Raw genomic sequence first — 17,927 nt, 5'->3', positions numbered from 1 at the left:
GCTTTGATTACGACTGTGGGAGTACCACTTGAAATGAAGATGATGATCTACTACAACAATATACCTTCAGTTCTTACCTCTTTACAATACTGTTCCAGAATAGCATTAAATTTCATCATCATCTGCCTGTTGATGGCTTCTCGAGAGCGAATGTGCTGAAACTTCAATAGCATGTCAAATGCAGCCTCAGCTGAACGAAGAGTTTTAAATGATTCGTCAATGAAATTTATGGCTTCTCCTTCAATGGCCTGTTAACATGGGACAAGGTAGAAGCAAGTCAGCAGAAAATATTCACACTAAAAGGATTTTGAGGACTTTGGGAGAACAAAGGGATTGTTATAAAGCTAAGGTTTTACTTTTCACTTGAATTCCCCAACACTCCAGAGGTCTCTGTCAGGGTCAGCAATGATGACGAACAATCCATCTGTCACAGGACCCTGCAGCAAATACGACACAAACCAAGTGGGGGATTCAAGTTATAAGTAATGTGTTTCTCTATATTATACCAATCAGTTTGCTTTCCAAAATTTTGAAGAATCCTGAAAAAAACCATTACATTACTGACTTTGCCAAAAGAATTTCCGCCTATTTCATACCTGAACTTCATTTTTAAAGTCATCTATGACAAGTTTCCATTCTTGGGAATATTTTATATCGAAAGGATCAAAAGACAGGGCCTCCATTGGTTTGATAAGACCATCAACTCTATGCAATACATCATCAATACGCTTGGGGTCCCCAGTGACAGCTTTTAATTCTGGACCAAAAATGTTGTAAAACTCTTCAAGGACCTGGGTATTACAATAAGACAAATTCACACTTTTCTTTAAAATAATAAAATGTTAAATTAACACCCCAGCGGCAGTCAGCAGCCCATAAAAAATAAAATATTCAGTTAATGGTGTTTTTCTTTATTTTTAGGTAATATTTAAAAATTGTTTCACACATCAGCAGCTACTCTTCTATAATTGCCAGTGCCAGTTTAAATTTAATTTATCACCTATAGTTATTTTTTAATATATGGTACTTAAATCTGGATAGTGATACTAATTATTTTTCATAATCTTTTTACTATTTTTGATTGTATATTTTGTTTTTTACATGATAATAGGGACTGACATCTTGTTGAATTTTTTTTTTAACAGCATTAAAAAATTGTTTCACTGCCGTTGGACCATAGACAGCAGTAGACTCATTGACTTGTATAGGGGATCTTTCTAGGCATGTGCAGGGAGGGAGAGGAGGTTAGCCATGACATCTCCGAGTGTGAACGGTGGATTTTGTGCCAGCTATACATACAGTCATATGCAAAAGTTTGGGCACCCCTATTAATGTTAACTTTTTTTCTTTCTAACAATTTTGGTTTTTGCAACAGCTATTTCAGTTTCATATATCTAATAACCGATGGACTCCGTAATATTTCTGGATTCAAATGAGGTTTATTGTAGTAACAGAAAATGGGCAATCTGCATTTAATCAAAATTTGGCTGGTGCAAAAGTATGGGCACCCTTATCATTTTCTTGATTTGAACACTCCTAACTACTTTTTACTGACTTCCTGAAGCACTAAATTGGTTTTGTAACCTCATTGAGCTTTAAACTTCATAGCCAGGTGTATCAAATCATGAGAAAAGGTATTTAAGGTGGCCACTTGCAAGTAGTTCTCCTATTTGATTCTCCTATGAAGAGTGGAGTCATGGGCTCCTGAAAACAACTCTCAAATGATCTGAAAACAAAGATTATTCAACATAGTTGTTCAGGGGAAGGATACAAAAAATTGTCTCAGAGATTTAACCTGTCAGTTTCCACTGTGAGGAACATAGTAAGGAAATGGAAGAACACAGGTACAGTTCTTGTTAAGCCCAGAAGTGGCAGGCCAAGAAAAATATCAGAAAGGCAGAGAAGAAGAATGGTGAGAACAGTCAAGGACAATCCACAGACCACCTCCAAAGACCTGCAGCATCATAAAAATAGTGTTTTTCTTGGAATGGTGTGTTTTTTAGCCTCCATGCATAACGCCTTTTTGTATGACCAAACAACTCAATCTTTGTTTCATCAGTCCACAGGACCTTCTTCCAAAATGTAACTGGCTTGTCCAAATGTGCTTTTGCATACCTCAGGCGACTCTGTTTGTGGCGTGCTTGCCGAAACGGCTTCTTTCGCATCACTCTCCCATATAGCTTCTCCTTGTGCAAAGTGCGCTGTATTGTTGACCGATGCACAGTGACACCATCTGCAGCAAGATGATGCTGCAGGTCTTTGGAGGTGGTCTGTGGATTGTCCTTGACTGTTCTCACCATTCTTCTTCTCTGCCTTTCTGATATTTTTCTTGGCCTGCCACTTCTGGGCTTAACAAGAACTGTACCTGTGTTCTTCCATTTCCTTACTATGTTCCTCACAGTGGAAACTGACAGGTTAAAACTCTGAGACAACTTTTTGTATCCTTCCCATGAACAACTATGTTGAATAATCTTTGTTTTCAGATCATTTGAGAGTTGTTTTGAGGAGCCCATAATGCCACTCTTCATAGGAGAATCAAATAGGAGAACTACTTGCAAGTGGCCACCTTAAATACCTTTTCTCATGATTTGATACACCTGGCTATGAAGTTCAAAGCTCAATGAGGTTACAAAACCAATCCAATTTAATGCTTCAGGAAGTCAGTAAAAAGTAGTTAGGAGTGTTCAAATCAAGAAAATGATAAGGGTGCCCATACTTTTGCACCAGCCAAATTTTGATTAAATGCAGATTGCACATTTTCTGTTACTACAATAAACCTCATTTGAATCCAGAAATATTACTGAGTCCATCAGTTATTAGATATATGAAACTGAAATAGCTGTTGCAAAAACCAAAATTGTTAGAAAGAAAAAAGGTTAACATTAATAGGGGTGCCCAAACTTTTGCATATGACTGTATGTGCTATCTTTCTCTGTAACCTAGTCTGTGATAATAATGAGACTGCAGAGAAGTAATTTCTACAGAACAGGAAATATCAGCCTAATATTAGACTTGGTGGTCAGAGTTAAAACTCCAATATTTGAGGATTTTTCTATTTATATCATGGAAAATTAAAGAGAAGAAAAACATTGCCTTCCGCCCCTCCTGTTTTGGCTGCATCAGTAGACCGCATCCATCACTGAGCTCAGCGGCTCATGCCATTTACATCGGCAGACATGCCAAGCTTAATAATTGGTTACAGTGGTGATGTGTGTTGTCTACGAGGCATCCGTGATCCAGCCAAAACACAAAGACTAGAGGAAGGGCGAAGAGCTGGTGCTGAAACACTGGAGAGCTAGTGCTAAATGTTTATTATTTTACAAGTATAAAAGCATTTGAAGAAAACTTTTCTGAAAATGGAAAACACCATTGAAAGTTCATTTGCCCTATTATCCAAATATATAAAATAGTAGATTAATTTTGGGTAACCTAACAAAAAAAATTATTGCAAAGATAACAAACAGGATGATACTAATTTATATCCTAAATAATAATAATAAAAAAAAAACTTTCTACATACATACTTTAACAGTATTACTGAAAAACTTGAAAACAAACTCAATAATATTGTATGTCAATTAAATTAGGATAGTGGAAGTGCACCTCGTTAATTAAAAGTCGGGCCCCTCTTAAAAATGCAGCCAAATGTTGAATTTCTTTTTATTCCTGACATACCTACACAACATTACATGTCAACATTACTAACCTCTGTAATGTTATTGCTTCTTCTGCTTGACTATATTTACTTATTTTTGGCCATTTTCATTTATTTTGTCATGAGAAGACAACACTTTTGGACTAATATTTAAATAAACTTAGGATTATGTTTCACAAAAAAAAATGAAGCAAAATATGTTTTATTATTTGCTACGAAATATATTTTTTAGGTACCGGCATATTTTTTATTTTATGCGTCATTTGTAAAAGCTACCGTTAATTATCAAAAAAGTATTTTATCAATGTACAATTAGTACCTGCAAAATATCAAACAGGTTTTGGCATATACTGGCTAAATAGTCAGTTTTCTTGAACAGACGTTTTCTATCAAATTCCCAACGCTGGTCTCTTCCTGAAGCTTCAATCTTAGCACGGATTTCAAAGTAGCAACTTTTCCACAATTCCAGGGTTTGCTTTGCCTCCAGAGTTTTGTTTTTTGCTGATTCTCTATTCTCACTGCAAAATAGTGTTTGATAAAACTTGTGAAATTGATTTTATGGTAGATGTGATTTAGGTCACCACCTCACATTTTAAAATAGTAAAGAAAAATAAAGTAGATTTTGGGTTCTTACCATAAATTATCTTTCTCAGAGACTTCATTCGGGGACACAGGAAATCATGGGTGTATGCTGCTGCAACTAGGAGGCTGACACTATGCAAATAAAAAGTTAGCTCCTCCTCCACAGTGTACACCCACCGACTGGGGCCAAGCTGGTCAGTTAGTGTCAAAGCAGTAGAAGCAACTTAAACGGAATAATTAGAAAAAAAGGGTGGGTGCTGTGTCCCCCAATGAAGGCTCCGAGAAAGAGATTTACTTTTCTCTATCGCTTCATCGGGGGACACAGGAAACCATGGGACGTCCCAAAGCAGTACTCAAGGGTGGTACTCAAGGGTGAGAAGACTACAAGAACTAGTCAAAAACACGAGCAGAGGCAAGAATCGCAGGACGGAGACTGGCATCTGTAAAATGGAGAAGACCTTACTACCCAGGTGAAAAACACCAGGAACTTAGAAGGAAAGGCAAAAATATAACAGAGAACAACAGCTTAGAGAGCTGCTATTAGGAACCCGAGAAAGAATGTTTGCAGGAGGCCAGTCGTCCAGATGCTGAGAGAAGTAGGGAAGACAAAACATGATGACTGTCCAGAAGCAAACAGGGAATCTGAGCGTCCGAAGAAACTGCTCTCGACAGAAGAAACGGGGCTATGCCCTCGTCCAGTTACTAAGGAATCCGGGAAAATTGCTGGACAGACAAGAATGAACGCATGAAAATGACCGCCACCAGAGGCGGGCTATCTTAAAGGCACCCTTGGAAGCCGCTAGGAATCAAGAAAGCGTGCACTCCCCATAGGAAAAAAAAAATGAACCAATGAAAAGAAAAGGGGCATATAAAAGGGTAAGTCCCTGCATAGATCGTATTTATGCTTTGACTGGAGGACCCGATGTTTGGATGCTGCGGTTTCACTAGTAGGCCGCAAAAAGGACAGGGACAGAAGGACGGGGACAGTTAAATTGAAATAACAAGGAAAAAACTTGAAAGTAGGCTACTGTGAACTGTGAACCTTCTGGAGAGCAAAACACTGAGTCTGTACTGAGGAAAAAACTCATGAAGTACTCAGGATCTCTTCAGAGCGATGCTGGTTCTGTGTCATCAACAAGCAGCTCATAAAAAGAGAACCATCTGAAGAGACAACCCCTTGCCTGTCTAAGTAGGTATAACGTAGACTGTCATGGACAAATCGAGACGCGGCTCATCAGGTAGCTAAATTCAAGTGTACTGGGATGAGGAAGGTTATATGGAAATAGTTGTCAAGATGGGTATTGGAAGGCACATTAGTAAATCGAGCCCGAACAAAAAGATGGATACCGCCCTACTCCGAACAGGCAGAAATTAGGAGGAAAAGCTCCTGAAGAACTGAAGTATGCCACGTCCAAGTGAGAGGAGACCAGCCAAATCCATGAAAAGTTGGCCATGGGAAGGAGCACATAGCATGCAGAAGATAGTTGTTCCTTTGGTCAGTCAAGTTATCACTATGACGTTCTGGGCGACCTATGTCGGTCCTGGACTATCAGGAACGGGGCAAAGATTACTCTAGGAAAAAAGGATGCAGCTCAGAAGAATAAAATCCGAAAATCTTTATTGGTTTCCATAAAACTTGAAAAAAGGCTTGCAACAAACCCGACCAGTATGTCCGGAGGAAAGGTTGCTATTGAGAGACTGGACACGTTTCGAACAGCAGTCACGCCTGCCGCTGCAGCCGCTGTCTCTGCCCCCGCTGCCTCAACCGCCGCTGCCTCTGCGACCGCTATCGTGCCCGCAGCCGCCTCCACCATGCCACCCTCCGTGCCCCGGCGCGCTCACCTCTCCCGGCACGCTCCCGGAGTGAGCGTGCGTCACCCGGCTCCCTCACTTCCGGTCCTGCGTCCGGCCTCTGTCTCTCGTCGGGTGCGCATGCGCACCTTGCACCACAGACTCTGCGGCACACTCCCTCCTGGCTGAACTGCAACCACTCCATCCCTTTCCTCTATGATCCTGGAGGATCCTGACCTGGAAGTCCTGCAGCGCGCACCCTATATCAGGTAGCCTCGCTCCCTGCTCTGTGCCTGACTATCATTAGTGTTTCACGTTTGATTCAGGCCCACGCTCCCCTGCATCTCTCCTGCCTTGCGTTCTGTTCTGCACCTTTGCCCTGCCATACCTCCCCTTGTGACCTCCTTGTATTCCTTTCTAGTGCCCGTCCTTCCCAGCCTGTGCCTGCCTCCTCCTGTGTTGTCAGCCCCTCCTCTTCATCCGCCTCATTCCAGACCTGCAGCAGTCTCCTCTGGGGTCGCCGGATTCTCCTTCCCGTCTTCCAGTCCACCACCAGTCTGTGTCTCCCTCCAGCTGTCTCCGGGTATCAGCTTCCACGGCGATAGTCTCCCTGGGCCTGCCCCTAATGCTCCCTGTATAGATGGCGGTCCATCTGGCCACCTTGCCCGAGGGAGGTTCGTCGTCGCAGTCCTGCGGGTTCACCCTTGGAGTCTCCCTAGCATCACACAAGCCTTTTTTCATGTTTTATGGAAACCAATAAAGATTTTCAGATTTTATTCTACTGAGCTGGATCCTTTTTTTCCTAGAGTTATCCATTTCATCGTCTGACAGAGATGTGGTCCATGCTGGGAAGTTATTTTGGAATCCAAAGGGTGAGCTGAACTAATTTCCTATTTTGCACAGGGCATGGATTCTCGTGTGTGGACCCACTTACCTAGGTATGACTCACAACCCAATCGCAGATAATGGTGAGAATGTAATTGTCAAAAAAAATGATAAGGATAGGATTCTTTCCGAAGGATGAAACCTGTTATCACCATGCTCCAAGCCTGGAGCAGCCTTCGTATACTGGTCGATGCTTGCGCAGAGAAGATCCAATCTCTGTCAGAGGGGAGAACTTGTTCCTGCAACTTTTGGAAACCAAATTCCAGTGTCTGTAAGAAAGAAGAGGTAAGTACTGACAAACAAATAGGCCTCTACGATCGTACAGTGACCAGTTATGAGAGTCATGGTATATATAGGATCTGACTCAGAAAAAGATAGCCAGAAGGTATAAACTGCAATTGGTAAATCATGTATGGTAGGTGTAACGCACTGGATAGTGAAGACAGCATGAGGACAGCACTGTAGACTGACCTACTGGATATTTAGCGGTAGACCCGGATAACCAGAAGGTAAGGAAAGGCACCTGGGAGCTAACGCAATCAGGGAAAAATGCATGGCTGAAAGAAGACTTCTTGTCATCCGGTACTTGACACCCGCGTGTCTGACCTACCTGAAAGTTAAAGTGGACTGGCCACTGATGCTGCCACTGTGAACAACCATGTGGTACATGGTAGAATATCTGTCTCACTGAATACAGTACAGAAAACCAGTACCACTGCAGCAGTCAACCCAAGACACGTCTAAGGCACTGAAAAGACGACGGCTTCAATCCACCGTATCGTACCTGGTAGGTGTGCTGCAGTCGGCTCTCAGTAACCTTCGACTGACTCACCATGGAGAAATGATATAGGAGAGAGCCAATTCTGGGTTGTGGTCCAGATCTGGTTACCTGACGGTATTAGGCAGAATAACAGTCTCACGTACGGCTGTGTAGTAAACCGCATCACGGAGTCAGTCCTGAAGTATGTCCTGTCCTATCATTTCTCCTGAAGGCAGAACAGTCAGCTTGGGATCAGAGGGAGACTAAACTCTACTCTCTGTCTCCTGGGTTCAAACCCTTGAGCCTGCGTTTTGTGGTCAGCTTTTTTGTCCACTGAGCCACAGCAGTGGAAAATATCTTTTCTCAGCAGGAAGTCGGTCCCAAACGCTGCACTAGTAAAAGGATAAGAGCAGCTTACCTCTCTGCCTAGAGCAGTGTAACACTGGCATCATGAGGGGCTGCGGGGAGATGCAGGAGGAGTGCCTGTGTTACCTTGAGAAAACACCACCTTCCGGGTCCAGGTGCTAGCAGATGGCAACTGGAGGGAGGGAGAGAAGGACTTTCAGATCAAAAAGGCACGCAGCTTCCACGCCACTGAGAGAGGAAAGGGGGCATGCCTGCGATGAGTGGGAAAAACCCATGTATATATAAGAAAACGGGCGCACTATTGATGTAGCAAATGGAGGGAGGTGCAAATTGGTAGTAAAAATATATGCTAAAAAGAGAAAAGAAAGCACTACCATAACATGCACACTACACCAATCAATAAACAAAGTAGTGAAAACAAAGCTTTATTGGTACACACAATAGAAAAGTGCATAATAAAACACAATTAAAAACAAGGACCCAGAACCAGGTACCTGCCAATGTGCAGACATGTCGCATAATATAATACAATACGAAAAATCATGCTGGAGACCCAATGCGCAAATATGCAAAGAACAATGCTTGCTTAAGCTAAGGCTAATGCGAAAAATCCATCAGAGTAACATAATATATAATGGTACTAACTGCTGAACTGCCAGGCTGCTTCAGGAGTAGGAACCAGAAGATTGCAAGTCATATATATAATAATAAAGACCGCTATAAAAAAGGTTCACAATAATAGTGTGGTCAATCCCACAAATGAGCATATAGAGATGAATGCATTCCAAACCATAGCATGTGGGCTAAGTATAGCCACAGAGCAGCGCTCACAATAGACCTGGGAGCAGTAGCCACAATAAATGATTCATGTGAGAGCATAAAAGGCAAAAGGATTACCAGACCAAAATCATACATGCACAAGGAACGGCAGGACCCGTCCTGGGGACCCGAACGGTGGCCCCACGCGTATCGCTGTAGCAGGTACGGCTTCGTCAGGGGAAGTACTGGTGGTGTGACCAAACTGCTGATAAATACCTTAAAAAATCAGCTACAGGAGGCACAGGTGTGAGAAGGCAGCGGCCGTGATGTGGGCGGGGCTAGAACAAGAAGTCAGCGGGGGGAGGCGGAAGTAGGCATGAAGCCCAAGATGCGGTGAGAAGACGTCTCTGCATCACCATATACAGGGTGTATACGTATAGTGGGCCGCATGTAGCGTGCCCTCGAATGCAAAAGAGTAGAAGAGGGATCCCTCATGGAAGTATGTTGCCATTGGCACAGTGAAAAAAGCCTGTATCAGGCAGAGGGCTGCACCAGAGACAAAAAGTTATGCAAACACATATAACAGAATAAGGGAAGACACAATTCAAGGATACCTGTCATCCACATATGTAAAAAAAACACAAACCAAAAACAACCGGACACGGTGTATACATGAAACACAGTATGAAAATAAGCACAAACACCAAACAAGGGCACATATCACACTTGCATACTTAAGGAACATGAGGGAACAAACACACCCCAGTCAATCAGCAACAAAAAAAAAAGGTGTACGAGATACAATTGTGAATCGTTTAATATAAGGAATTCATTTATTATTATAATAGTTATTAAGTATATTATTTTTATTATAATGAATACAATTTAAAAATTATCAGCATTTTATCCTAATGTGAATAGGGACCAGTTCAATTGTCCGCATTTAATCCTAATGTGAACAGGGACCAGTTCACACCCGATAGCATTAGATGTATCAAGAGACAAAAAAGGTGATATTTGGGAATAGGATCATAAAAAAATTATTATTTGATTTTTTTGAAAATATATTGCAAATATACCACTGAAATGCAGTGGATGGAAAAGGGTATGTATCGATGAAGTGAAGTATAAACCTCATCAATACAACCCAAATGGAATGAGAAAATGAAAAGGGGGAGGAGGGAAAGGTGAAAACGTGGAATGACGTGTGTAGATACAAATACAAACCACAAAAAACCTGATGCAGCCCAGCAGTTATAAGAAAAAGACTTTTTAAAGTAATGGGCTCATGTAATAAGAAAAATCCAACAAGATTTAAAACAGTTAAGCTAAAAGAGCTTGAATAATGCTCACATAGATAACAGAAGCCTATCTACCCTAGGCTCCAATCCAGGATAACCCAGCTTGAACCAAGGGCCTGAAAATGGAACCACATGAGAACCATATGAAAAAGCAGCAGACCAAATGGAATAAACAACATGAAAACCATATAGAGATAACCGTGTCAATCTATATATTGAAAATAAGCTGACCGCACCGAAGGGTGGTGGTATAGAAGTCACGTATAACAAACTACTGATCCTGAATCCAACTATCGGATAGAATCACTTAAATCCAAAAGTACGAGAACATATCGGGAACAGCGATTACATCAAAAACCACAAAAAAAATGATTTTTCTTTTTTTTGTATATTTTTCCCCAGAACAAAATCCTGGATAAAGCCATATAGGCGAAAAATACTATTCAGTGTCATGTCCAAATAACGATTATGGAAATCCCTTTCTAGTATCCATCTCAATGGTTATGGATCCAAAATCCAGGGTCAAACGAATGGACTAAGAGTCTTCAGCCTCAGATCATCTTCAGAGAAGTATTTATTAAGGTCCATTTAATGATAAATCAAAAAGGACCAGTCCTCAACTGAGAAATCCAGTAAAAAGAAGTTCTTCGTTGGGAAAAAGCCAGCTTGAAAAATCCGGGAAGGAGGGGGCGGGGCTAACAGCTGCAACTAGGCCGCACAGAAGCAGGGGCCTAAATTAGTAAAAGAGCCCGGCAAGACAAGGGGGGCAGCGCGGAGCCTAAAAAAATAAAAAAAAAAAAAGGGAAAAACACCCTGTGCCCACCGATCCTTGCCTCAAGTAGCTCCCACACAGGCGCCTATAGACCAAAAGTTCTAAACTACCCTTCTGGGACCTTGCTACAAGGAAACTCCACCCAGAGGTATAAGACTATTTTAACCCTCACAGTCTATGAAAAAAGGATGGGGGGGGCAAATAAAAAAACCTTTAACTTCTTCTCAGGAAAGAAGGAAGGAAAAGGAAGTACCTCTACATTCCTGATGTAGTCAGGAACATCCTTAAACGTCTGAGCCTCCTGGGGTTGTGGGACGTCCATGCCTCCTGAAACTGACAGGCTCTGGTGGGCGAGTGGGTAGGAGACAGGGGCCCGAACCAATGTTTGTATCACCTAAACACGCTTCATGTGTTGGGGGTTGAGGTCCTGCCGACTAGACATATGAGGATATGGGGTGGCAGTACATGCCATACTCATAGTCTCTACATGGGAGTACAGTTGTGACTGCTCACACTGTATCCCTCCAGTGTAAGAAGATCCATCTAAAAAGAAATGACGAACACTGAGGTAGATATGGATCTAGTAAAAGACCCGTGTCCACCTCCTACTGATGCTAAGCTAAACTGACCAGCTTGGCCCTGGTCGGTGGGGTGTACACTGCGGAGAAGGAGCTAAATTTTTTATTTGCATACTTTCAGCCTCCTAGTGGCAGCAGCATACACCCATGGTTTCCTGTGTCCCCCAATGAAGCGAAAGAGAAAAAAACATTATATTCCTTATTAACATACCAAATTTTAAGATGTTGATTTGCCACCTACCGAAACAAACTGCGAATATTCAGGACTCGACAGACTCTTTCTGCTATTTCCCAGGCGATTCTTTCCATTAATGGGACCATTCTCTCATCTTTATTGTAATGACGGGAAATAATCCACACCATCCTCAAAGCATTCATCATTGGAGGAATTGTATCCAGCACTACATTAAAACCTGTGCCATGTGTTAAGTTCTACAGGAGACAATACCAAACAATTAGGATATTATAGTCTTTATAGACAACATTATACTGGCTGGTTGAGATACTTCATTTAGAATACTGACCTTTAAATGACGTTCAAGAGTGGTGAGGAATCGAACGTTATCAGCAGCTTCTACATGGTATTTTGCCAGCTCAGTTACTGTGAGTTCTAGATTTTGGACTAAACCAGGATCAGCAATGGACAAAACATTTAAGACCTTCTTTACTGCGGGTAGTTTCAGCTGTTCACTAAGAGCACTTAAAGTACCATTACGTTCTCGCCAGAAATCTATTTCGGCCAATGGAGCCTTTCCCTGAAAACAGAAGAGCTTTAGAAGACCTTTGAAACATTGAAAAGACTTTCCTCTTATATTTGTCATAAAGGGGTGTTTATGTTAGCTCCTCCCTTCTCCACTATAATAGCAGGTTGCTAAAGGTTAAAGAGGTTTTCCATGACTATTTTATTTTTTTCTCATGGGGCTTAGAACTGGCAGGCAGGTACCTGCTGGCTGCTAATTTCCTGTCACTTCTACCCATCGATCACGGACCCCTCCTGCCAGCGATTCTGGTGTTTCATGAAACCTCATATATACAGAGCAACTCTTAAGGGCTGCTCTGTTTTCGGGGTGTGACTGATGAACTCATGCTGATTAACAGATAGCTCCCCGCAGTTAGGAAGTGGGGAGTTGGCTTATAAATCAGCGGGACATTGGCAGTAACACCCCATCAACAGAGCTGAGCATAAGAAAGCAAATGCTCTGTCAATGTGACTTCACTGGAAGCCGCAGAATCTCTGGCAGAAGTGATCCATGACTGCTCTGATCGGGCAGAAATCAGCACTGGGCAAAGCAGGCAAGTAGTTAGCAATTACCTCCCTGTAAGTTCTTAGGCACATAAGGGGATAAATCAAAAGGTTCAGGATAACCTCTTTAAATATGCCAAAACGCTGAACCTAGCTTGTTTTAAAAACAGAGATGTTCTGATGAAATACCCGCCTTTTCCAAGTATATGCAATGTGTGTACAATATACTATACAATGTATATATCAGAAATTAAAAAAAATGTTCTATAATAATCCTAGTTTCAGTGAAATAATGTTAGGATCAGGCAAATTTACCCTGTTCATGAACAGGAACATTTCCTGGGATTTTCTCTTTTGGATTGTCAAATCATTTTTGCCTCATTTTTTCGCAATGCAAGGGAAATTTTAATATTCTTTTTTTTGCTGATGTCGGAGGAAAATGTAAAGAAAAACAGGAAATTTGTGTCTATTTTCACATTTTTTATTTATTCTTTACGACCACAAAGAACTGCTAAAATAACATTTTAAATTGTGCTCCCAACTTTGTAGAAATTATTTTTATACATTGGACATGTGTTTTTTCACCGGGGCTATAATCAGCTATAATCAGCATTCCGGACAGGCTTTTTTTTCTTGCTTTTTTATTTACTTATTTTTCATTTATTTCACAAACTGAGCACCCAATAAGGTCTTATAAGATTTTATTGGCAGAATTTCAAAATATTAATACATTTTTTATTGTTGATTTTCCCTGTAACAGGGGCTGATAAATTAACCTCTGTTACAAAGGAAATTCAACCTCCTGGTTGCATAGCAGAACTGACTAGATCTCCTTTGACAAAGCAGCTCCTCTTCTCCCTACACCCAGTGATTACATGATCACTGGGTCTGGAGGAGGAAGAACCGTCAGTGTTTCCTAATGTGCATAAACAACACTTGCTCAGTGCTGTGAACACAGCAATCAGCAAGGCAAATATGATGATAAATCTTATTTTCCTTCTATGTTGCGAGTCTGTCTGTTTCTGCCAGCACTCTCTTTCTTCTCAGCTGCACAATCTCTGCAAGCTGTTAACTCTGAATTGACATTTTGAAACATCAGTGCAGAGCAAAGTGTGGACCACCAGGATGATTGAAATCTATGGGCCATCCAGAAGTAAATAAAGAATACATATCAACATTTTTAATACCTATTACATTTATATCTATGTATGCAAACCTGAGTGTATGTATGTGTGTGTATATCAATCCATGCTCACTCCACATAGCCCCACTCATTGGCGGGTTGAGAGCGGGCTTTCAGAGGGAAAGTGCGGGACATGGGTGGAGAGCGGAGCTGCGAGGGAGAGAGTGGGACACAAATGGATTGCGGGGCTGCAAAGGGATAGAGCAGGATGGCGCGTGGAGAGCAGGGCTGTGGAGTGAGAGAGCTGGACTGTGGACGGAGAGAGCGGGGCTGTGGAGGGAGAGCGGGATACGGATGGACAGCGGGGCTGTGGAGGGATAGAACGGGACGGAGCATGGAGAGCGGAGCTGCAGAGGGTGAGAATGGGACGGTGGGTGGAGAGTGGGGTTGTGGAAGGAGAGAGCGTGATGGCGGGTGGAGAGCGGGCCTGTGGAGGGAGAGGGCTGGGGTGTGGAGGGAGAGAGCTGGATACGGATGGAGAGCAGGGCTGCGGTGGGATAGAATGGACGGCGCATTAAGAGCGGGGCTGCAGAGGGAGAGAGTGGGATGGCGGCTGGAAAGCGGGGCTGCGGAAGGAGAGAGCGTGATGGCGGGTGGAGAGCAGGGCTGTTAAGGAAGAGAGCAGGACGCGGGTGGAGAGCTGGGCTGCTGAGGGAGAGCGGGACGGCCAGTGGAGACAGGGGCTGCAGAGGTTAGACAGTGGGAAGGCGTGTGGAGAGCGGGGCTGCGGAGGGAGAAATCGGGACGGAGAGTGGAGAGCAGGGCTGTGGATGGAGAAAGTGGGATGGCAAGTGGAGAGCAGGGCTGCGGAGAGAGAGAGTGGGACGGTATATATCCCCTTCTACTACTATACTATGTATCCCCTGTGGATGATCCTACTATACTATGTATCCCCTGTGGCTGATAATACTATACTATATATCCCCTGTGGATGATACTAAAAGGAGGAGCGTGGGGTGCAGGAGGAGGCTGTGTAAAAAGCAGAAGCATGAGGTGTATCAATACTTGGGTAATCATTTAGTTAATTTGTGTTGCAAATCTGTAGTGTTGAATATATGATGTGAAATGTTTTTATGTGCAATATAATCATTATAATTTGTTATAACTAACCACAGTTAGCTACTATGCCTGAGCAACGCGAGGGTCGTTCAGCTAGTTATTTAATAAAACAGTGACGAGCGTTTGATAGATGATATTTATAAAAATGACCAATTAACAAAAGTGCTCATAAGGGTCTCTAACTGATCTCCCAAAAAGCGAGATATCACAAGGTCTCACTCGTAGCACTGACTGAGCACTGCCATGTACTTTACTAAGCTGTTACCGAATGTTAACATCATTATAGAGGTTGCAATCTGGTAACCGATTAAAAAAATATGAGGCAGAATTCGATTAGCAAAAAGAGCAGAATCTTGCTCTTTCACTAAGAGAGAAGCTGCAGATGATTGTGGGATCCTGCTCTGTATGCCAGGATCCCACAAACCAGAACTTTCGTGAGACATTAGGGACGCTTGTGAACACTTTTGTAAATAGATATTACAAAAAAAAATCAACACTCGGGGCTCCCCAGTTTTTGTTTTTAATAAAAGGGCAGCCCCTGATTGGTAATATGTACTCTTTAAGTGCAACGTCTAATTTGTCATAGTTCTTTTGTCATGTGAAATTTAATTCCAATGAAACATTAAAATCAATTATAATTACACCGCTCACATAATATGACTTTTACTATGATCTAATAGCTTTGACAAACTATTTATGTGAGTGAGAGAGGGAATTAATACCATGTATAAATTACCTGCGGTTTCTTTTGCAGCAGTTCCTCCACAGCTGCGGACACTCGTGTCTGCCAATTCATCACACATTGCTCAAGTTTCTCCACAGCAGTTTTATCTGCTGCCACTATGGAAGGTTCAATGTCAAGGTTCACATCTGGCATTTCTAATTTAATTTCTCCTAATATTGAGATAAAAAGAAGATAAAAAAGTATATTTTAGGATAAGAATATTCCATCAATGGAAAGTCATGGGAAACATCTTATAGTCTTTAAATAACTGGATAAAACACCTTCAAGTTGTTGCATTGTTTGTTGTATATGGTTCAGGAATTTCTGCATATTCATGAGGAATTCATCTCGAATTAGTTGTACACTTCTTAGTTCCACATTGGGTTCTTCCATCTTTAAGGAATCTTTATCACTAATGGTTTCAGGGGCTCCTGTGTGCTGATCTTGATCATCATGCAGTGAGAGATCTTTGCTTTTGTGTTCATTGTAAGACAACAGAGGCATAAAAATCTAAAATTAGAAGCAAATCAAATCATATGTATGGAGGAGTAGTAGGGGGGCAAAAAAAATAGGATATCAGAAGGGTTTCGAAGGCTAGTGCGTTCTCAGGCTTGGTTTCAACCAAGAAAAAATTTAAAAAATGCAAAATACATGAAACAAGCAACCTCTATGATGGAGAAGTAGTAGGGGAAGACACAAAAAAAATGAGGAAACTAGACGCGTTTCGAACACAAGTGCTTTCTTAGACTTGGCTTAAACCTAGTCTAACAATGCACTCAAAACGCGTCTGCTATCCTCCGATATTCCCCCTACTATTCCTCCATCAAAGAGGATGTTTGTTTCATGTATTTTGCATTTTTGAATATTTCTTCTGATTTTTAGTTCTTCTGGAACTTCATGATTTTAACCACATCTCCATGAACTGTAGATCAGAAGCTGGATCAACTTTTTCCTTCCCAGGGTCTAAGCAACGCTGTGCGGGGGCGTGGATCGCGGGCTTCTGTGCAGATCGAGCTACAATAAGGAATGAGCTATTTTTTTTTTCATTTTTTCTATTCTCATCATTTATAAGTATAAACACATCTAAAGATATTTTTGGAAGCAGACAGCCCCTTTACTATACAAACATAAGCCACTGCTTAGATTTTAGTCACTGTCAACATAACAATACTCCACTGTTTTATGAAGATAAGAAACAGAAAATGACCCTGCATCATTGACGAAACCTTTATTACATTGTCCACATTTCCATTTGATCTAGCAGAGTATTATTTAATACCTGTGAGAAAACCTGTTTTAGCATCAGAAGGCAATTTCCATCAAGATATCCATACTCCAGGTACATTGGCATGATGTCATTGGCTTCCTGCATATCATTGGGCTCGGAAATCGTTTCTGCACACAGAGGGAATTTATTAGCATATTGATGTAACCAGATGATCTACACAGAAATATCCAAAAAAGAACCCATAAAAATAAAATAAACATAAAATACCTTGGGTATTGCGCAGAAAATACAAGGCGTTTGATTCTGCAAATTCTTGCGGGATGCAATTGAAAGCGACATGGAGAACAGTGCGATTCACCGTCTGTTTGATCGTTTTCTGGAATGAAATAACGCGCATGACGTGTGTGTCAGGACACTCATGTATTGATTTTCTACAAGGGTACTGCTCCTTGAAGGGGCATCTTTTGTCTACACCAAAAAGTAATCTACTTTACAAGTCAGGGCTGGTAACATATATAACTTTTGGTGTAGACAAGAGATACCCCGTGGAGCAGGACACTTGTAGAAAATCAATACATGGACTTTAAGTAAAATTGTCAAGTAGTTTAAGTTATATATAAACCAATGAATGAATGGCTGCAGTGGTCAAAACATGTAGATGAGAAACTACCACCGCAGGGAGCAGGAAAGAGGCAATGCTGGAGCTGTAAGAAATGCTACAGCTGCAATCAAAATGATTCGCCTCCATTGCAAATTACCGTAGGTCTATTAACAAAATGTACAAACTTTCTGCTGTTAATCAACAATTTAAGTAGCTCAACACAACTAATATCATCTAAAAATCCCCTGCTATATAAGAACTCTGAAATCATAATTCCTCACTTTGATGACTCTCGCTCCATGATGCCAGCTATCGCACAATACAAATTAAAGGCATCCGTTTTCATAAAAGTGATGAGCAAGTAGCTAATGCTGTAAAATAACAAATAATTAAAGTTGCAATGAAAACTATTCAACCCTTAGTGCAAATTATGCTTTTTA

At 41.6% G+C, this 17,927-nt stretch overlaps 1 protein-coding gene across 1 annotated transcript in view; it reads right to left on the bottom strand.

The window, feature by feature from the left end:
- The window catches only part of DNAH10 (dynein axonemal heavy chain 10), a 309,396-nt gene that overhangs the window by 212,079 nt on the left and 79,390 nt on the right, over positions 1-17,927 (bottom strand). The window contains exons 4-12 of the mRNA XM_073586115.1: positions 17,154-17,262; positions 16,938-17,053; positions 15,940-16,168; positions 15,671-15,828; positions 11,974-12,204; positions 11,691-11,881; positions 3,975-4,173; positions 597-791; positions 78-248 (exon numbers count right to left, since the gene is read on the bottom strand). Of these exons, the coding sequence (XP_073442216.1) occupies positions 78-248; positions 597-791; positions 3,975-4,173; positions 11,691-11,881; positions 11,974-12,204; positions 15,671-15,828; positions 15,940-16,168; positions 16,938-17,053; positions 17,154-17,262 (1,599 nt within the window). The remainder of the gene's footprint in view (positions 1-77; positions 249-596; positions 792-3,974; positions 4,174-11,690; positions 11,882-11,973; positions 12,205-15,670; positions 15,829-15,939; positions 16,169-16,937; positions 17,054-17,153; positions 17,263-17,927) is intronic.

The sequence above is a fragment of the Dendrobates tinctorius genome, unplaced genomic scaffold (assembly GCF_039654945.1).
Source record: "Dendrobates tinctorius isolate UK_male_01 unplaced genomic scaffold, ASM3965494v1 ptg000090l, whole genome shotgun sequence".
In the NCBI taxonomy this organism is placed as follows: Eukaryota; Metazoa; Chordata; class Amphibia; order Anura; family Dendrobatidae; genus Dendrobates; species Dendrobates tinctorius.
Note: the sequence above shows the minus strand (reverse complement) of the source record. Positions and strands in the feature narration are given on the sequence as shown.